Raw genomic sequence first — 21940 nt, 5'->3', positions numbered from 1 at the left:
CACATCTACACCAGCAACACCATCACAGGACCTAACCAGATCAGCCACACCATCACCGGTTCATTCACCTGCACGTCCACCAATGTAATATACGCCATCATGTGCCAGCAATGCCCCTCTGCTATGTACATCGGCCAAACTGGACAGTCCCTACATAAAAGGATAAATGGACACAAGTCAGATATTAGGAATGGCAATATACAAAAACCTGTAGGAGAACACTTCAACCTCCGTTTTGCAGCATGAGCTTTCGTGGGTGAATACCCACTTCTTCAGATGCAAGTGGTGGAAATTTCCAGGGGCAGGTTTATATATGCAAGCAAGAAGCAAGCTAGAGATAACGAGGTTAGATCAATCAGGGAGGATGGGGCCCTGTTCTAGCAGTTGAGGTGTGAAAACCAAGGGAGGAGAAACTGGTTCTGTAATTGGCAAGCCATTCACAGTCTTTGTTTAATCCTGAGCTGATGGTGTCAAATTTGCAGATGAACTGGAGCTCAGCAGTTTCTCTTTGAAGTCTGGTCCTGAAGTTTTTTTGCTGCAGGATGGCCACCTTAAGATCTGCTATTGTGTGGCCAGGGAGGTTGAAGTGTTCTCCTACAGGTTTTTGTATATTGCCATTCCTAATATCTGATTTGTGTCCATTTATCCTTTTCCTTAGAGACTGTCCAGTTTGGCCGATGTACATAGCAGAGGGGCACTGCTGGCATATGATGGCATATATTACATTGGTGGACGTGCAGGTGAATGAACCAGTGATGGTGTGGCTGACCTGGTTAGGTCCTGTGATGGTGTTGCTGGTGTAGATATGTGGGCAGAGTTGGCATCGAGGTTTGTTGCATGGGTTGGTTCCTGAGCTAGAGTTACTATGGTGCGGTGTGCAGTTACTGGTGAGAATATGCTTCAGGTTGGCAGGTTGTCTGTGGGCGAGGACTGGCCTGCCACCCAAGGCCTGTGAAAGTGTGGGATCATTCTCCAGGATGGGTTGTAGATCCCTGATGATGCGCTGGAGGGGTTTGAGCTGGGGACTGTATGTGATGGCCAGTGGAGTCCTGTTGGTTTCTTTCTTGGGTTTGTCTTGCAGTAGGAGGCTTCTGGGTACACGTCTGGCTCTGTTGATCTGTCTCCTTATTTCCTCGTGCGGGTACTGTAGTTTTGAGAATGCTTGGTGGAGATTTTGTAGGTGTTGGTCTCTGTCTGTGGGGTTAGAGCAGATGCGGTTGTACCTCAGTGCTTGGCTGTAGACAATGGATCTTGTGGTGTGCCCGGGATGGAAGCTGGAGGCATGAAGGTAGGCATAGCGGTCGGTAGGTTTTCGGTATAGGGTGGTGTTAATGTGACCATCAATTATTTGCACCATTATTTCCTAGACACTACGGTGCAAATAATTGATGGTCACATTAACACCACCCTATACCGAAAACCTACCGACCGCTATGCCTACCTTCATGCCTCCAGCTTCCATCCCGGGCACACCACAAGATCCATTGTCTACAGCCAAGCACTGAGGTACAACCGCATCTGCTCTAACCCCACAGACAGAGACCAACACCTACAAAATCTCCACCAAGCATTCTCAAAACTACAGTACCCGCACGAGGAAATAAGGAGACAGATCAACAGAGCCAGACGTGTACCCAGAAGCCTCCTACTGCAAGACAAACCCAAGAAAGAAACCAACAGGACTCCACTGGCCATCACATACAGTCCCCAGCTCAAACCCCTCCAGCGCATCATCAGGGATCTACAACCCATCCTGGAGAATGATCCCACACTTTCACAGGCCTTGGGTGGCAGGCCAGTCCTCGCCCACAGACAACCTGCCAACCTGAAGCATATTCTCACCAGTAACTGCACACCGCACCATAGTAACTCTAGCTCAGGAACCAACCCATGCAACAAACCTCGATGCCAACTCTGCCCACATATCTACACCAGCAACACCATCACAGGACCTAACCAGGTCAGCCACACCATCACTGGTTCATTCACCTGCACGTCCACCAATGTAATATATGCCATCATATGCCAGCAGTGCCCCTCTGCTATGTACATCGGCCAAACTGGACAGTCTCTAAGGAAAAGGATAAATGGACACAAATCAGATATTAGGAATGGCAATATACAAAAACCTGTAGGAGAACACTTCAACCTCCCTGGCCACACAATAGCAGATCTTAAGGTGGCCATCCTGCAGCAAAAAAACTTCAGGACCAGACTTCAAAGAGAAACTGCTGAGCTCCAGTTCATCTGCAAATTTGACACCATCAGCTCAGGATTAAACAAAGACTGTGAATGGCTTGCCAATTACAGAACCAGTTTCTCCTCCCTTGGTTTTCACACCTCAACTGCTAGAACAGGGCCCCATCCTCCCTGATTGATCTAACCTCGTTATCTCTAGCTTGCTTCTTGCTTGCATATATAAACCTGCCCCTGGAAATTTCCACCACTTGCATCTGAAGAAGTGGGTATTCACCCACGAAAGCTCATGCTGCAAAACGTCTGTTAGTCTATAAGGTGCCACAGGATTCTTTGTTGCTTTTACAGATCCAGACTAACACGGCTACCCCTCTGATACTTCAACCTCCCTGGCCACACAATAGATTTAAAGGTAGCCATCCTGCAGCAAAAAAGTTCAGGACCAGACTCCAAAGAGAAACTGCTGAGCTTCAGTTCATCTGCAAATTTGACACCATCAGCTCAGGATTAAACAGAGACTGTGAATGGCTTGCCAACTACAGAACCAGTTTCTCCTCTCTTGGTGTTCACACCTCAACTGCTAGAAGAGGGCCTGATTGAACTAACCTCTAGACTGATTCTTGCCTGCATATTTATACCTGCCTCTGGAAATTTCCACCACATGCATCTGACGAAGTGGGTATTCACCCACGAAAGCTCATGCTCCAGTACGTCTGTTAGTCTGTACGGTGCCACAGGACGCTTTGTTGCTTTTTACCAAACGCATTGTTCAATTTCAACAGTAGGAGCAACATGATTAGAGAAAAGGCTTTTAAAACAACAGTCTCTACCCACGTCTATCTTGCCCAGAGCGCTCCCCCACCCCCATGTCAGCCTAGGGCGGCTGAGCATCTTCAGACACCCTAGAAGGTGCCCGTGTCAGTCTGAACAGCTGCCCCCTTCTGGAAACGGGCAGTTTTTTGAACAAGCCGAGTTCCTTTCTCTTTCTCCGGGTCCTGCCTTTTGGCCCTGCTTGTCCAGAGCCGGTCAGCGGCTCTGCCGGGGACTGAGCCAGCATCTCGGGAGGCAACAGCAACGTTGTCCAGTAACAACCCCCAAGTGTTTACCAGGCAGTGGCTCTTTTTGAGCCATTGTTTCTCTTTCCTGCTCGCCCTGTTGACCTAACCAATATCCACATACTGCAAACAGCCCAATGACCAGGCCAACACTCAGCACCATAAATTATTCCAGAGCCGCTCCCATCCACCACACAGCGCACAGACACACGGTGCAGCAGCACTCCCCACACAGCTCTCCGAACACCTCTTCTCAGGAGGCTGCTTGTTCATTGGCTCTGCATTACTCAACAAGCTGTGCTCTGGCTAAGGGAGCTCTCTGGTGAGTCCTGAAAACACTTGGCTCCCCAGAGTGGGGGGCAGGGACGTGGGGCCTGACTTGCAGACGTGCCGGAACCGAACAACACCAGCTGAAGTCCATGGAAGCTGCCAGCGCTCAGTGCTTATTGAGTAAGCAGTGCAGTGTTGCAGCAAGAGATCGGGAGGCTGGACTCCTGGCTTCCGCTCCCTGCCCGACTTGCCACCTGCAAGATGGTCTCATGTACCTGCCGCTGTCCCGGCCTCGTCTGGGCGAGGACAGAAGTGTTGGTTAGGGCGTGTTGGCTGCCACGTTCCTATCACCCCCTGTGGAAAGACAAGGGTGGAGAAGGGCATGTTGTCTTCAACGTCGGCTAAGTTGGCTGTGTGAAGGCCTGGACTCCTCCCTACGGTGACGCTGCAGCTGGCAGTGAGGGTCCCAGCTCAGGCAGACACCCCCGTGCTGGCTTTGATTGTGGGCACAGTGGTGCTGGCGGCAGTTCGGGTTGGCCATGAGGGCATGGACCAGGGACCTCTGATGGGCCTGCACTCGGGTCACTGGCCCAAGTCACCACCCGCGCTCCCACGGCCATGCTATTTCTAGCACGCTAGCTCAGTCAAAGCTAGCGTGTGTCCGTCTACGCCAGCTGGAAGTTACGCCTCCCGCTGCAGAGGCACCCTAAGGGTTAACGCGACCAGCCGGGCACACACGAAAAAGGTTGTGTGAGCCTTGTCTGCATTAGCTAACATCACGGGCGAGTCGAGCAGCCCTGATACCAGGCATGCACCTCGGGGGGCTGGGAAGCACATGGCCACCCTCTGAGCAGAATGCTCGGTAGAAGCCGATCTGCCCCCAGGCTCCCGTTCACACAGAGGGGCCAGTTATGGTAAAGCCAAAACAGCACAGCAGAGGGGAAAACAATGAGAAGCCAAAGCCAGAGGCCTGAGTAGGGATTTTGGTGCCTAAAGCAGGTATTTTGGGGGTTAGGTCTAAGCATTCAATCAGGCCGGGCCCAAGGAGTCTTCTCCTGCCACAGATACCCACATCCAGTGATGCTAATCACCGTGCGTCCCAGGACTGGGCCTGCATGGGTGGTGCCCACGCCTCCTGGGCCCCAGTCCAGTTCCCACCGACTCCAGGAGGGGCAGGACCATAATGAAGGAGATTCTCCCCCTGCTTTTGACACCCAGAGCTGGATTCATCCCCGGGGGGGCTCCATGGGAGGCAGCAGACAAATCTGGCCCTCTAGTTGCTGAGCCAGGAAGTTCTCTTGTCGCACTGCCAAGCCCCTCTGCTGCGGTTGCTGCTGAGGACACCTGGCTGGCTGGTCGGCATCAGTCAGCGGCACATCTGTAGCAGCTGGCACTCCCGATGTCAGTGCAGCATGTGCCACTGTGTGCGCCCTCTTGAGTTCACCATCTAAATAGACAAGTCAGGGCATGGGGAACCCAAGACCCGGGGGTGGGGGGTGGGTGACTTGCCCACGGTCACCCAGCAGGTGATGGGCAGAGCAAGGAAGGGAGCACATGTCTCCTGGCTCACTGGCCCATGCTACCCACAGGGAACCCTGGGAGAGAGAGAAGAAAGAGCTCCCAGCTCCAACCCAATGTCTGCAGGGCGCAGGGACAGAGGCAGACCCTGCACGTGTAGGGAGAGGCCACACTGCTGCCAGTGAGTCCTTCAGGGTAAAATCAGCCTGGCTGGACATTGTGGGTCTAATTCCCCTGGGGCTACAGGACAGAGGTCCCCAGCTCACTGTCTGCAGGCTCGGGTCTCTCTTTCAGGCCTATTCCTCTAGTTCTTGAGCAGCCCACACCACACGTGGCTCCCCAGCCATTCAGCAGGCCCAGATTATACAGCTGCACATCAGGCACCACAGCAGCCTCGCCCGTCCCTTCCAAGGCTGGGTGGAGCTCCGGGCAAGGCTGCGGAGAAGGTGGGACTTCACACTCACACGTGATTTACTACAAGAAAGGCTGAGGCCAAAGGCCCGGGGGGGCCAACAAGCCTTGTGCTACAAGCGACGGCTGGGCTGACCATCTTCTCCGTGAGTCTGACAGGCTAGTCGCTATTGCCCTGAGCATCCTCCACAAGCAAAGGTTCTTTCTCACTCCCTGCTCCACCCTGCTCTGGCAGCCACATTTTTCACCATCACTGCATCTGCTTCAACCACGACAGCATGGACAGCCAGCCTATTCCAGGAGCAGCCGTGCCACCTCCTTCCCCAGCCCCTTCCGATTCGTAGCTCACAAACCGTCATGTTCTGACTAGGTCCCGGTCATTCCTGATCTCCAGACGCTAGGTGCAATGTGATGGGCATCCTAGTGGCTCCTGGGCACTCATGAAAGCTGGGTGCCGAGTGCCAACAGATCGAGGGACGTGATCATTCCCCTCTATTCGACATTGGTGAGGCCTCATCTGGAGTACTGGGTCCAGTTTTGGGCCCCGCACTACAAGAAGGATGTGGAAAACTCAGAAAGAGTCCAGCGGAGGGCAACAAAAATGATTACGGGGCTGGAGCACATGACTTATGAGGAGAGGCTGAGGGAACTGGGATTGTTTAGTCTGCAGAAGAGAAGAATGAGGGGGGATTTGATAGCTACTTTCAACTACCTGAAAGGGGGTTCCAAAGAGGATGGATCTAGACTGTTCTCAGTGGTAGCAGATGACAGAACAAGGAGCAATGGTCTCAAGTTGCAGTGGGGGAGGTCTAGGTTGGACATTAGGAAAAACTTTTTCACTAGGAGGGTGGTGAAGCACTGGAACGGGTTACCTAGGGAGGTGGTGGAATCTCCTTCCTTAGAGGTTTTTAAGGTCAGGCTTGACAAAGCCCTGGCTGGGATGATTTAGTTGGGGTTGGTCCTGCTTTGAGCAGGGGGTTGGACCAGATACCTCCTGAGGTCCCTTCCAACCTGAGATTCTATGATTCTATGACAGCGCTGGACCAGGAAGGGAGCAATATCTTTGAGCCATCACTCTGTTCCAGTCTCTTGTCATCCTGCTCTGCTGCTGGGATTCTCCCCCTCCCTCCGAGCACGCCCCCACGTGGCAGAGCTGACCCTGTGGGCTGGAATGGGTTTTGAGGGAAACAGTAACAGCAGCAGGACCTGAGGCAGGTAAGTGACCGCACTGCCACGTACGGGACCATCACAGCCTTTTGGGAAAATAACGAGGAGCAAAGTCACAAGCATCTGGAAAAGTCCCCGCAATTTGCCCTGATATTACTCCTCACATTCTGCGCTTCTCCACCACTTGCAGCAAGGAAAGAGCCTCTTGGCTCCCACACCAGCCCTGCCACATGCTGCTTCCTACCAAGCCCTGGGCAGAAACATGGTGTCCAGCCTTAACTGCCTCTGCATTATTGGCTAAAGCGAGCAATTCCCAGAGAACAACCAATCACTCGCTACGAACGGGGAACCGTCTGAAACCTAACCCAGCTGGTTAGCTCTGAGCCACTGAATACTTGGGAAGTTCTCTTCCTCCCTTCCCCCCTCCCACTTACAATCCCACTGCTGGGAATCACCACTGTAACCTCTCTCCTCCCCTTAGACTGACTGAGTCCAGGGCCATGGCAGGGACTTCAGTCTTAAGCTTGGACCTCATTTTCCATTTTAAGCCCAATTCTCAGCCCCCGAGCCCCCTCTTCTTCACTGCCTGCTCACAGAAAAGCTCCTTTCTGCCTGAAGCTTTTCATGTGTGGTCTCCTGCCAGAGGAGAATTTTTGGGGGAAAAGTTTGAGGTTAATTGGACAAGGCGTTTTTGAGATGTGGGGCTTTGGAAAACACAGATTGATTTCCACTCCTGGAAAAATCCAATCTTTACACACACACACACAAAGTCATGTTTCAAAGAAAAAAAAATCCAGCTCTGTCTAGAAACTTCAAATGTGTCTTATCCTTTCACAAGAACTAGTGCAGAGGGCTATTTTGAATAAGAGTGGGTAGATAATTGGAGTTATTCCCTATGCAGATGCAAAGCCCAAGGCTACATGAGGTCTCGGTGGATGTTACAGAGCATATTGTTTGGTCTTGAAGAGCTCTCACGCTTCAGAGACAGCCAGAAGAACTGGCCAGGTCAATGAGTCAGATTGCTCGTGTCAAGGAGCTTACAAGCCCCAAAGCTCTTCAGTTCCATGAGTCCTCCCACTAGTTCAAGGAGTTTTCAAACTCTGCTGGCAAATGTGGTGGAACTTGTAAATCATCACTCACCATCACAGCAAATGCCAAAGGGACTGGCTCCTTGCAAATCAAGGGCCACCCAGACGGATCTCTGGCAAGGTGCTTAAGGGGGTCTGATCGTATATTTGGTTTATGACCATTACTGGCAATCTTATCGCTCCACCGAAGCTTTTGGTGCCTACATGATCCCCGGCCACGTGGCAGCACGCCATGGGACACACGCTTCAAATTTAGCTGGTCTTCCATTCCTATCATACGTCATGCCAAGCTGCTGAAACCAAACCAGTGCTGATTGAGGCGGCTGCTGGGTTCGGCTTTGAACATCCTCATTGCTGATCTTGTCCTGCCACGTGATGTGGAGCAGCTGATGAAGACGAGACTCAAAAACATCGATCCAGTGTTCTTCACCCTTGCCGAGCACCCAGGCTTCACTTCCATACAGCAGAGCTGGTACAACTGTGGTTCTGTAGATCCACAGCTTTGTAGCAAGCTTGATAGCAGGACGTCCCCACAAACGCCGCCCAAGTAGTGCTGCTATGTGAGCGCTCACATCACGTCCTCCAGCACCATCTGTGATGCTGCCCAATATTTGCCAGCTGCTCGATGTCCTGTCTGGACATTAGTGAACATGAGTCGAGCTGGTTGTAAATCTGCAGCTGGAGACTGCTTGATGGTAATGGCGAGGGACTTCGTTTTCTCCAGATTAATACCTAGACTTACGCACATTGCTTGCTGTCTGACCAAATCGGCCATCAGCTTGTACCTCAGCCCAATAACTATCCATGTGCCACAGGCTGCACAGCCCAGGGACCGTTGTATACAACAGTCATTCTGCAGAGCACAACGGAGACCTTGAAAGGTCTGCAGAGAAGTGTCAAGCACGAGGGACTCAGCTGGCAGAGGAGTATTGGAGCATTTAACTTAGGGGTAGCTGTGTAGGCAAGGGGAGGCTACTAACCCTCATTAACTTTTCTATTACACAGCCAGCATTTAATAAAATTCCCTCAAGTGTCAGCAGGCAGAATGACCGAGCGATAAGGAGGCTCCCAAGCAGGAGAGTCAGGCTGGAGATAGAGACACCTTGTAAAGGAGGGTCCCACTAGAACTGCATTCTGCTGGAGCACAAGGAAACAAAATATGTGAAAGGCAGGAAGTTCCAGGCTAGGGCTTCACACCCTTCCTTACCGCTGAGCCCCTGAGCCTGCTCAGACTCCACCTGAGAATAGAAACCCCCCTACCAAGCCCACCCTGCACAGCTGCATTTCCAGACTGTGCTACCTCAGACCAGTCACCATAGACCTGACCCATCGCCACCTCGTTTACACCTTCCACACACTGGCTGGAGCCCAGATCCTCTCAAAGGTTCTTCTCATAGTATGGGCCAGATATCACCATATCTTCCTTTACCCTCCACACTGCTCCCAGCGACACCCCGTCCCAGCCCCACTGCACTAGGAGCCAGAGAAGCCAACGAACAGATGAGAAACCCCCTGGATCGACTTCACTCACCCTCCTGATATTACTCTTAGGGTCTGTCTTCGGGCAGGGTTACTCCTCTCCAGTTAGCCTGGTTCGAGTGAGCGCGCCCACACGGCAGAAGCATATCGAGCTGCTGCGTTCAGACGGAGGCTGCACTCACTCACAGGTGGCACTCGGCCGTGTGGGGAAATCCCAGGGTTCTCAGCACGGCAGGAGGCTGAGCTGCTCTGGGAACTCCTGCCAAGTGAACTGTGGGAGAACTCGCCCGTCCTTTCTGGGCACCTGGGGAATTGTGGGAAGGAAGCGGAGAAGCGGCAGGACTTGGGTGGCGCCAACCTGCACACACACTACAGAGTGGTCGTGCTAGCAGCTTCACTTGGGTTTTAGCTCATCCCCTCTCTCAGGCCAGCCATTAAACACGCCATTGCACTCACGTGAAGGGTTGTGTGCCCAGCCAGGACTCAAGTGAGTTATAACTTGTGTTACCTGCCAAGTGGAGTAACCCCTTTGTGGGCTAGCTCACAGCGCAGTGAAGACAAGCCCTCAGACGCTCTCCTTCAGCCCCAGGCCGCACAGGTGCAGTTCCATCCGTGCCCCTTTCAGCACACGGGGCCGAGTTCAACCCAGTGCAATGCCAAGGACCCCGAGTTTGTGAGCTGCTCTAGTATTTCATATATGCCCAGCGGGGGGACAGCAGGCCAGGGTATGAACGTGGATCTGCCCAGACTGGCTGGGCAAGTTAACTCCGGTTTCTGAGGTTTAGATACTAAAGCTCTTTGTAAACCATAACATTCGGAGGAGGTTCTTTCTGTTCACGGCCTATAAAAAACCAGCTTTAACTCTACCCTTAAAGAGCATTTGTACGAGAGGTACACACAAGAGGGTTTTCGCAGCATGGGGAGGGAGACGACCATGTCATCCGTGCCACAGAAATTGGCATCAGTAGCAAAAGCAGACGTTCACTGAAACAACTGCTAATTTTTACCAATTATGCCTCATTCTTGAATGATCATAATTACATAGGGCCGTCCCTAATGCATTTCACGGGATTGTAAAGAATGATCATAGCTGACCACAGGGAAAAGAAACACATTCACTTGGCTTCTGCATTTTTGAAGCCAGGCACAATGGGGGGGTTTGTGTGTTTACATTCCTTTAAAAGAAGAAATATGTGCTTGTAAAATACTACCACTATACGCTGCTCCATGCCTTTCATTTGAGGAGTTCAAAGCACGTATAAAACATTCATTGTATCTCAGCATGGTTATGAAATAGATAATGAAGATCTAGGGGGACGCTTTACCCACTAGTGAAATGCAGCCACTTCTCAAGTGGAACATGGCAGCTGATTTAACAGCACACAGCAACACTGCACAATACTTGAGGACAGAAAGTGAAGGAAAAGCCCAGCCAAGGTAGTTGTGTCATAAAGGCCCTGGAGGACACCTAGGGTCAATTCCCTGCTCTGCCACAGGCTTTCTGCATGACGGTGGGAGAGTCATTAGGCCCAGATCCTGCAATCAGTGGCAGTTCGGAGCCTGGAGGATCTGGGCAGCAGTCTCTCTGTGCCTCGGTCTGTCAGTCTGTAAAACGGGACTACTCTGTCCCTGGCTCACAGGGAGGTTGTGAGGGGACGTTTGTGCAGTGCTCAGAAAGTACAGGGATGAAAACGAGCTAGAACTCAGACTGCAGGGGGACTAGAAGTAGGTCACGGCTTGAGTGTTAAAACCCCCCTCACTCAGCTTGTGGAAAGTGCCACGGGAGCTTTAACCAGCATAAACCTTCAGACCCGGTTTTTTATTTGTGTTTAGTTGTTTATTTAGAGATTCGTTGATCTCCAGCAGCACCATGGCATGCCCAGGTAGTGCTCCATACAGACTCGGGGGGAGGCCATATTCTAATGGGGCACCTGGGCGCTCCTGGAAAGCCTGCCATCCAAGTACTGGTCTGGATCAACCCTGCGGAGCTTGCGAGACCTGACGGGATGAGAGCGGAACGAGTCACGGACGCAGGAACAGTCCGATACTTGATACGGGTTAGAGCAAACACCAGTTGCCGCACAGGCCGACTGCACTAGGACACATTGAGAGCCCGACCTCCCAGGGAAGGGGTTTGAGAACACAAAATCAACAGGCATATCATGCAGGGTGAGGTGGGGCCGGCAGACATGGCCCCCCAGAGGCCGCTCCAGCCCAAGGCAGAGGGAAGAACGCAGGAATTCCAGAGCAGGCTCAGAACAGTGGGTCAGGGCTGGACTCGTCTTAGAATGGCCAGAACTAGATGCTGCCACCAAATTCTACAATAACGTGTCCCCAGGAGACATTTCTTCCTAAGGCCGGAGTCAATGCTTGGTTTGGGTCCTGAATCACGAGAGCCGACGTCCTTCACGCATCCGATCCCAGCGGTTGTAACGAAAGCTGTACCTACTAGTCACACTGATTGAGCTCTCAATAGGCACAGGGGCCTTGTACTCGTTCCTGTCCATGTGCAGTAACCATCTTTCAAAGACAAATGTCTTAGAGGCTTTACCAGGGCGGGGGGCAGGGGGGTGTTAGCCCAAAGTACTAAAAAAAATAGTTGAATCATTTAATTTCTTAAATCACAGCAGGTGTGAGTTCTACTGATCCAAAGGCATCTTCAATTTGTTCACGCTCATCATGTAAAATAGACCAAGCCATTTTCTTTTTTGAACATTTAAAGGAAGATGAGTTCTGTGTAGCTTCCTCTTCGCTGGATCCTGTGCGGCTGGTGGCAGCCGGCAGCACAATTTTATTTGGGGCCAAGTTCTAAAAATCCTTGGAAAGCAAAGCTCTGAATGATTAACTCTGACCCGAGTTCACAGCCCCCTGGTGAGCTGCCCCAGCGTAACCCCTCTGGCGGAAGGCCTGTCAGAGGAGCTGCGCCCCGACAACTGTGTCTCTCAGCCTTTGATTCCTTTTTGCAGCGTCTGCTTTTGTTTGAGAGTCTAGTCTATGAAGGGCTTCGTGAAAAATCTCTCGCCGTGGTATTTCTAATGCACTTCTCACCGGAGCATTGAGAAGCCAATCCCAGATCCTTCTCTAAGGTTACAGTATCCTACTCAATGTACAGTTCACAGTATATTCAATCCTGTTCGTGTCAGACGCGTACAGAGAGACCTTCAAGCTGAGACAAGCTCACAAGCTCTTCCCGGGGGGAGGGAGACTTCTCTCTGGGCTCAACAGCTGGAGCAGCTGCACATGGCCAAGGCCAGGTCACCTGCATGCATGAGAAATGGGGTCAGGTCCATGTCCCGTTCACTCCTCAGCCATGTCCATCTACGAGGGAAGTTTCTGAGAAAAGCCGCCTGGAGACCAGCGAAGGATCACTACCTGCTCAGCATTTCGTTCGTTACTGCCACGGGTTGGATTTGAACAGTGAGCAGGAAGTGACATCACTCTGACTTCCGGCTGGTGGCCAAACTCCACATCAGACATGTAGCCCCCCTGGTTAGCCACATCCACTGTCTGCACTCCCTGCCCATTCCCAAAGCCAACCCAAAACCAGGAACCTCCCTGGGCCACAGAGAACAGGGCTTTCCAGGAAGCCAGGTCTCCCCTCAGTCACACCTTGTGCTGAGCTGTCTTGGCCAGTTTCCACTGGTGGCACATTTTACATTCAATCTGTCCAGACCCAGCCCTGTACTGACATCAGCGTCTCCATGCAAACGGCATGAGTGACATGGCAGTGCCCCGCAGGAAGCTGCTGATAAGCATGATGCAGTCAAGGAGTTCCCACCCCTCCGAAGGTGAACTGCCAGCTGCTGTGTATCATTTACAGCAAACACACAAAGGTTTGCTCAGCGTTAGCCTGCTGCTCTCAGGGCCACGGCCAGGAGCCCGGCTCCCTTTCCACGGGGCCTGGTGGAGGAGGCATTTCTGAGGCTGGAGCCTCAAGTTTATCAGACCATGCAAAACGACCTGAATGTGTCAAGCACTGTGACTAACTCAACAAACAAAACCGGCTCAGGATGTGAGAGCTCTCTCCTCCCCCCACTGGCCTGCACTTCAGCAAGAACATGAGATGAAAACAAACCCGTTAACCCCTGGACTAAGCAAGGCCTCCAGCCTGTGTGTGTGCCTGAGACCTCGATGTTTCTCTTGGGCTGCGCAAGACTGGATGCTCTGCGGACAATGAACCACCCGAGGCCCCACAGCACGCCTGAAGGGTTCTCCAGCCCTTTTCACCCCCCACCCACGGGCTTTGTGGCTGTCCCAGGGAATGGGTTAGAACTAGCTACGGAGCTGGAAACGCCACCTTGCATAGCCTTGCCGTTGCATTCTTCAAGGCAAGAAAGCCCTCGCTGCATCAGTCTCTTTTAAAAGGAGAATGGATTTAAATAAAATACATGTCACAAAGCTCCATCCCCCTAAACCCTGCTGATGCAGGAAATGTCTTTACCACCTAGTCAAGGAATGAGCTGAGTAACCCTGTGAAGTGCACACGGTATTTCCTGAGGTTGAGCCCCAACGATGCGTGATCAAGTCGTGTCAGGAAATGCCAGATTTCAGTCCAATGGACAATGCCGGCAGCAGACAACCACATGCATCCCTGCTCCAAAGAGAAAAATCCCCCTTAAACCAACATACAACAGGGAAAACCAGTGACAGAAAAAAGCAAGTGAACCCCCAAACCGAACTGCACAGATCTCCTCTGAATTTGCCCTCAGAGAACCTCATTCCTCACATACTAAAAAAACCCGCTCCATTGCCATTTGGGAGAAGGCATGAGGGTGCAGCCGATTTTGCAGCCAGTCGCAGTACCAGCACAGTGGAGCAGTGTTCCACCACCCTGGGAAAGAAAGGAATTTCTGTCTAAATCACAGATACCATCAGGTTTCTCACTTCCCTTCCACCCGAAAAGCCCAGCCCTCAGAATACTGCTGCATGAAGAAACTTTTATATATATTTTTGGAAGAAGGACTTTTTTCTGCAAAAGAACCTCTTTCAGCTAATAATGAAGTGAATATTATATTAAGAATGAAAACACAGTCAGTGTAACTTACAGAGAGAGACAGAAAACCTTTTCATAACACCCTGGCCACAAACACAACTGCCAATTAAATCAGCTTCATTCTCCAGCAACTGCCAACACAAACGAGGGGAGAGGGAGAACAGAACATGCAAAAATAGTAGCGCTCAAGGTGCCAGTTCTGGGGTTCACAGCAGTGAGTCAGCTGGCGCCAGCGAGCAGTTTCCGCTCTGCTGAGTTTCAGAAACGGCAGCCGAGAGTAAAAGGCACGGCTTCTCAATCAGCCTGTGCTACAGCCCGGCTGCCGCGCAGGCGGCCTGGGAAATCCCAGCAGTGACAGAGATTTGACCAGCCCCGAGAAGGGGAAGCAGTGAGAGGCGACTACAACGAATCTGGGAAAGAGACACGTCGCATCAAGGGAGAAGTGACTGAATTCCCCCGTCCCTCCAGCTCTGGATGCAAGTGAGCAGAGAGGGGAGATGCACTGGGATAACCGCCTGAGATACACACCTCGCTTTTTGAGGGCCTCATGGGGCACTGGGCTGTTACTCCTGGGCTCCTGCTCTAGTGTAAAATTATACTGGAAAACTGCTTTAAAGGCAAAACAAAACACCTTTGGTTCACTTCCTCTCCCTCCAGCAGAGCCCGCGGCCTGGCTCCTGTGACACTGAACACTCCAGCACTGGCCACGGCCACAGCGGAGGATGTTCACTAGGTATTAAGAGTCCCTACAGTCATACGCGAACAGGCACAGAGCAGCGTTATTTCTATTACGGCAGTGCCGAGAGGTCTCCGCATGCTAGGTGCTGCAGAGACAATTCTACTCCAAATAAACACAACGGATGAAGGGTGGAGGGGAAAAGAACCTCAGAGAGGCCTCGTCACTTGTGCAAGGTCATGCAGGACACCAGTGGCAGAGCCAGGACTAGAACTGAGGGCTTCAGATTGCCACACCAGTACCCTAGCCACTAGCTGACACTGTCTCCCCAGATGGTCAAAGGCTTCATCAAGTGGAGCAACTTAGATTAGAATATTAAACAAATAAAATGGACAATTCCGAGTTCTTAGCTAGGTGTCTGCACCTCCTGACAGTCTCTGCTAGTAGAGGAGATCTAAGCTCAGATTCTGGGTGCCATAGTCAAAGATGAATGTGTGCTGGGGAAACTTTCATGGTTTTCCAGCCCCTACTGAGTATGTTCAAACCAAGCTTAGACCATCACCCACTCAAGAATTCCGCGTCTTTGACCCGCTGTTTGGAAAGGAATGAGTTCTCACCCTCAGCAACCACGTAGTTACAGTGCTGGTAGTCAACCAATGTGTGTTGGTGCCTAGATCTTCCATGGCCAAGCAGTCACAGGGGTGGTGAGCTGGGAAGAATGCAACCTTATAAGTATGGAAGGCCATGGGGTCATTGCCATGCCAAATCTTTTGCTTACAGTGACTCCATCTAGAAGACAGAGCCTGCTGACCCTACCCCAGAAATGGAAGACAATGTGAAGGATCATGTAGCTAGTACATTAGCTTACCCTGGATGCCAGCTGTTGAAAACCAAGACACCCTTACTCTAGTAATTTCAGTTGTATTTACATTTGCATTATATTTCTTGTGTGGTTACCAGCAAAGAAGCAATTTGCAAGAGCTGGCAATAACCAGGAAATACTGACTCATCCCTCAGGCACATAAGAACCAACGTGTTAGTTTATTTTTTAGAATTAATGTTTCATCTCCACTTCACAGACTGCAGGGTAGAAGTGGGAGCAGACTGTGTCCTGGTCTTTTGGCTAAGGTCAAGTAGCTGCACAGGGAAAATATAGCTGATATTATGTCTCTCTTAATTTAGCAGACAAAGGCATAACCAGATACCAGGGCCAGATGTTGACATTAGAAAAATCCAAACTGGAACTAAGACAACTTTTGACTGGTGAAGGTAACAAACTCTTGGAACAGTACACCAAGGGATGTGGTTAGTTCTACAGCTGGTTGAAGTTTTTCATCAAAAACATTTTCTTTTAATGAAAGACAGCTTTTTGATCAAAATTAAATTTTCATGGAAATCTTTCATTTTGGTCAGAGTTTTCTGGGTTCATGACCAAAAAAACCCAAAAACCTAAAATTCTCAGTAAAATTGTTTGGATTTTGGTAAAAAATTTCATTTTTCTTCATTTTTTGTTTTATTTTTTGTGGGGAAACTGAAAAGAAATATGGTAAATTTCAGAAGAGAAATTATCCATATTTCCTGCAGGAAATAACTGGTATTTTTGGGCTAGCTCTAGTTAAATCACACGGAGGTCTTTAAATCCATAGATTAACTGTCTCCCTAGGGATGTGCTCTAGGTAATCCACTGGTAGAGATGGGAGAACAACTCTTTTATTGGTTCCCTGGCAGTTTGTTGTTTTTTTTTTTGTTTTTTTTTTTTAAACTTTTTTGTTTTGTTTCAGGTCAACTGAAAATTGAAATTTTTCCACTATTTTTGATTAACTGAAAATTCAGACACAAAACAGTTTGGAGTCAAAAAGTGTTTCACTGAGCAGAAAACAGCAATTCACCCCCTAGCCCAACATCCTAGTAGTTAGAGCCCTCACCTGGCACTTAGAAGACCCAGGTTTAAACCCCACCCCTCTTCCTAACCACCAGGCTCTTTGCTGTTCTGGGACGAGTCTCCAGAAGCTGCTCCCCTTTGTATAAATATTCACTGAGCCACCGAGCGAGAATGAGTCTAGTCTGGTAGTTACAGCAATCACCTGGGTCAGGAGACACTTGGGTTCCAGGTCCTGTTCCGATGAATGTTTAATTGATACCAAGTGGAACAGCTCCTGCAGGAGAGACGGGGACCCCCTCCCCAAAATAAGCAATAGCCTAGTGCCCGGACCACTCACCTGTGATAGGGAGACCTGGGTTCAAGTCCGTGCTCCAGGTGGGTGCCCTAATCACTGGATGTAAGGGGGAAGGGATACCTCTGCCTCTTCCTCCGATTTGTGAATGGTGCCTAAATCCCCTTGTGAATCTCCCCCGCCACCCCGCATTACAAGGATAATTCCTTTCACTGCAGGAATTAGTGTGTGAAATTCTATGGCCTGTGCCAGGCAGCAAACGATCACAGGGGTCCCCTCCTGGACCGAGGCCCAATCCTGAGGCCTGAGATCACTGCTTAACTTTATACACGCTGAGCAGGCCCATTCAACAAGACTATTCACGTGCATAATGTTAAGCATCGGCTTGAGATTTCTGCAGGATCCAGGCCTTAGACTCTGTGAATCACACCATACAAGTTTAGTAGTCGGCAGATTCAACCTTTGCATAAGATGGAGTCAAATACTGACAGATTCAGTAGGTTTTCATCCCCAGCTTTACAGCACCTGTGTTCATTAACCACAACTGCCGGCATGCTGGCTTCCCTACAGTGACAATGCTGGACGGAGCTGGCTGCTGGGATAAGGTCTGAAAGCTCCTGCTGCTGAAGACATAGGCAGCTATGTAGTGGAACTCCATTATACATGTGCCTTCTTCAAGAATGTCTCTTGTCCTCATGTGGAGTCATGAGATACGCAAGCTCTCAATTCTGGCAGGGAACGGCCACCAGCTTCTCATCAAGGAAGTGATCAGAACAATTTGTAGAAAAGATTATTAATATTCAGCAATATAAAGTCTGTTACACACTCACCCATAAAAGCTGCTTGTATTTATGAAGAGGAGGGATATATTGCCACCTAGTGTCTAGTCAATAAAATCTACAAGACTCATTTTAACATCTTTGGTATCAACCTGTTTCTTCAAACCTATCAGTGCCTAAAAGAGACATGACCCCCTAATATTTATCATCCTGAAAGAAAACAGCAAACAGAGCTAAAACAGAACTTGCTTGAGAAGCTGGCTGCACAGTACATCTGACAAAAGAACAGTTAGGACAAGGAGTAAGATTAAGTCTCAGTCGTTACTGGGCCCTTTAGAAAAAATCTGTCAAGTGAAGCAAGATCAGATACACACACAAAACAGAAATAACAATTCCGTTTACAATTTTATCTACATTTGTGTTGGCTTCGTAACTCACAACTAATGACTCAGCTAAGCCTTCCTGGCGTGCGTCGTACGGAGTTCAGTTGTGGATTCCTGCTATGTGCTATTAATCAAGACCTAACATGAGCCAAGTCCCTAAATCTATTACAAATTAGGACAGTTATTAGCCCAAACTACTGTATAGATGCATTTTCCTTCTCCCCAGAGAGAGAGTTTTAAGCTCCTCTGATCCTTTAAAAGGAGCAGATATGAACGTCTGAACTGTTCTGATTAGTTTAACTTCTTTCCTAATGAGCTAATATCCACCAAGTCCATACACACTTTCATTTTGGGCCCAGTTTTACGCTGAGTGAGACAGGTGCAACTGTCACTGGAGGTCAATGGGAGAATTACATCATGACACGGGGGAGAATTTGACCCTCTGTCTAGCCAAATAGGATTGAGGGACGTACTTTCTCCATAAGCAATGAAGTCTACCATAAGTTAATCATGCTATAAATTAAATATTTAGTACTGTGCTTACAGGACCCGGACAGATGAAGTCTTTCGGCACCCTAACTTACCAGCGTACTGTCTTTGCTTGCTGATTTTTAAGTCAGTCAATAACAGTTACGTTTGTTGTTCATGTGGAATACAAGAGCCAGAAGGTGCTCGTGAAGATGGAGAAAAACAGGTTGAGAAAGCTCAAGAGGTTTCTTTCTTGGCAAGCAGTCTCTGGAATGTGCATTCACCAGGAGCAATTCTCCTTCACACCCTGCTCATTGCCTTACAATTGATGTGCAACGTCCAGAAGGCATGAGCTGGGAGGTACAGGGTGGGAGCAGTACGTTCTGCTAGCCAGTTTCCCCTTCCATGAAACCTTTGTAAGGTTTCTTACTGATTTTGTACAGGCTGTATGTTGTTCATTAGCATGCATTCAAATCTACATTTAACAACTCAGTCACTCTGCAAGGCAGAACCATTCCAAAACAATTCAGGGAAATCTACATGAACTACGTGGGGAGAGCTGATATTTGGGACAAGGGGAATAGGTAAGGGGTATATTCTGAAGTAATTTGGGATTTAGCATCAGTATGCACAAGAATGTTCATAAAGCATAACATGCTGTATTGCCTAACAAGTGAAGCAGCAAGTTGGCAAGACAAACCAAATCAAGTTTTCAAATTCTGATTCCTCACTTTAGCTTCTTTAAAAAAATCACCCTTGGACAATAAACTGGGACCAGTCCTGCTCGGATTATTTTCCAGAGATCCGTTTATTTTTTCAAAACAAAACCAAATTTTAAACATAATTATTCTAAGAACAAGCTGCGTAAATACAACTTCCCTGGCATCCTACTTTTATTTACATATTTCCTCTGAGCATCCCAAACCTTGGAAGAGGTCAGAGAAGACTGAGAAAAAGTCTGTTTCAAAATAAAGTCAATATCAGCTTCTGTGAATAATCCAGGGTTCCATTAATGAGACAGCGTAAAGCCTGAGGGGCGGTCTCTCCTTTCCTACTGCAGAGTTTAATCTTATTTTCAAAGACGGAGACTCAAGATTTCACAAACAGGAATTAATATCTGGGAAAACATGTTGTACATATAAAACTGAGAACAGGTTTGCAGCCTCCTCATTTCTGAGCTCTCCAATGAAACGAGGTTCCGTCCCCCTTCCTCCCAAAGCCCGGATGCAATGTTTGCAGACTAGAGGTAGCTTCCTTCCAGTTATGGAACCGTTCCTTTCATCTGCAGAGGATTCTAGAACGAAAGCCACAATCAGCAACATTCAAACACTCATCACAAATGCCGTTTGACTAGATTGATTGGCTGTATCTGCTTAAAGCCTGGTTGATTCTCAGACACTCATGAGTTATGACTGACGTTACTGGCTCTGAAATAATTCTGTATTTATTCACAGCTCAATACACAGAGCACAGTAAGAGTGAAGTTCCCATAATATTCCTTCACCAGCCTCACCGTGGCCTAAAAGGGAATCCCATCTCTAACTGTTATGGACTCCAATCTAGCCTTTATTTACCCTTGCAGTCCACCGAGTAACTTCCCCTTCACTAGCATTTACACCCACCATATACTTGTAAATAGTTCCCACCTTAGTTCGCCAAGATACAAGTGATTCAACCCTATTCAAAAACCGTCAATACTCCCAGACCCATGATCATTTCTGTTCCTCTTTGTTTACTCCCTTCTAAATTGGTCAATAGCTTTTTGGGATCGAGGTGCCCAGAAATGAACGCAGGTACACCTGAATGTCACCCCCTTACTCTGTGACATATTTGTACAAGAAGCCACTACAATGCACTACAAACCCCTACCTAATTTGCTGTCCCCCATCACACCCAGGTCTCTTCAGCATGACGGCTTCTCTGCTTTCTTCTGCTCGCTGAATTTTTGGGTTTAAAGCATTAGCTGGCATTTTTCTAATCCGTTTGTTATTTTTTGTCTGTTTTTCCAATCTGAGTCCTTTTGCGATGTTTATTGATCCTCACATCACCTAGGTTTTCACCTTATTCTAGATTAACATGGTTCAGTACTCATCATATCCACACTCTGCACCAGGCATTGGATTTTTCCTTCAGCTCTACATTCTCATTTAACAAGACTCGAAGAACAGCTCTGTGTAGCTCGAACGCTTGTCTCTCTCCAAAAGACGATCCAATAAAGGATTTTACCTCCCCCCACCTTGGCTCTCATTTGTAGTCTTTCAGCTAGTTTTCACTCCAGATGATACTGTTCTTCTCCAAGTCTATTTGAATTATTTTTGTACATTTTGGACAGATGTTAAAAATGTGCCACTTAAATTCAGTTATAATCACACGTACGACGCCACTTTTATTCTCTAGTTTTATAGTTCTACCTAAAAAGCCATCAAGTGTGTCAGGCAGGATTTGTTCTTTAGATCAACAAGCAGCATGGGTTACTCGCAATTCTATGAAGCCCTGCCCCCCATTTCAATATCCTACTGCTCATGACGCCACAACATACGGAACTGTTTGCAGTTACAAGTGGTAGCGTTGGAAACGTTCAGGAAGATGCACTGAGGACCAAGATGATGTTCTACCCATTTGCCACACGCTGTGTCTCAGATAGAGCTAACCCAGATTTAGAAGTACTCAAGCCCTAATCCCATTTAGGGTACATCTACACCAGGGGTAGGCAACCTATGGCACGTGTGCTGAAGGTGGCACGCAAGCTGATTTTCAGTGGCACTCTCACTGCCCAGGTCCTGACCACCAGTCCGGGGGGGCTCTGCATTTTAATTTACATTTTAAATGAAGCTTCTTAAACATTTTAAAAACCTTATTTACTTTACATATAACAGTTTAGTTATATATTATAGACTTATAGAAAGAGACCTTCTCAAAACGTTAACATGTATGACTGGCACGCGAGACCTTAAATTAGAGTGAATAAATGAAACTCAGCACACCACTTCCGAAAGGTTGCAGACCCCTGATCTACACAACAAAAAACCCACATGGCAGTGAGTCTCCAAGCCCAGCTCAACATACTCCGCCTCATTGGGCTTAAGGTACTGGGCTAAAAATAGCAGTGTAGGCATTCTGGAGGCCAGCTCCAGCCTGAGCCCGGCTCCACGACTCTCCCCCCCAGCTGGGTTTCCGAGCTTGGGCTCCAGCCCGATCCTGAATGTCTATTTTTAACACTGCAGTGCAAACCTGAGTCAGTCGACCCAGGCTCTGAGACTTGCTGCCGGGGATGGGGTGGGGG

General features: G+C 49.0%; 1 protein-coding gene across 4 annotated transcripts in view; it reads right to left on the bottom strand.

Moving 5' to 3' along the window:
• FKBP6 (FKBP prolyl isomerase family member 6 (inactive)) overlaps positions 1-21940 on the bottom strand; it is a 66144-nt gene that overhangs the window by 5386 nt on the left and 38818 nt on the right. For 2 of the 4 annotated variants that reach the window (XM_044993303.1, XM_044993302.1), the window contains one exon: positions 19460-19951. The exons of the other annotated variants lie outside the window; for them this stretch is intronic. Coding sequence is in view for 1 of the 2 variants with exons in the window: in XM_044993302.1 (XP_044849237.1) it covers positions 19919-19951 (33 nt within the window). In the remaining variant the exon portion in view is untranslated. Of the gene's footprint in view, positions 1-19459; positions 19952-21940 lie in introns of those variants that run through there. 4 annotated transcript variants of the gene reach the window in all.

This window comes from Mauremys mutica, chromosome 19 (assembly GCF_020497125.1).
Source record: "Mauremys mutica isolate MM-2020 ecotype Southern chromosome 19, ASM2049712v1, whole genome shotgun sequence".
NCBI lineage: Eukaryota > Metazoa > Chordata > Testudines > Geoemydidae > Mauremys > Mauremys mutica.
Note: the sequence above shows the minus strand (reverse complement) of the source record. Positions and strands in the feature narration are given on the sequence as shown.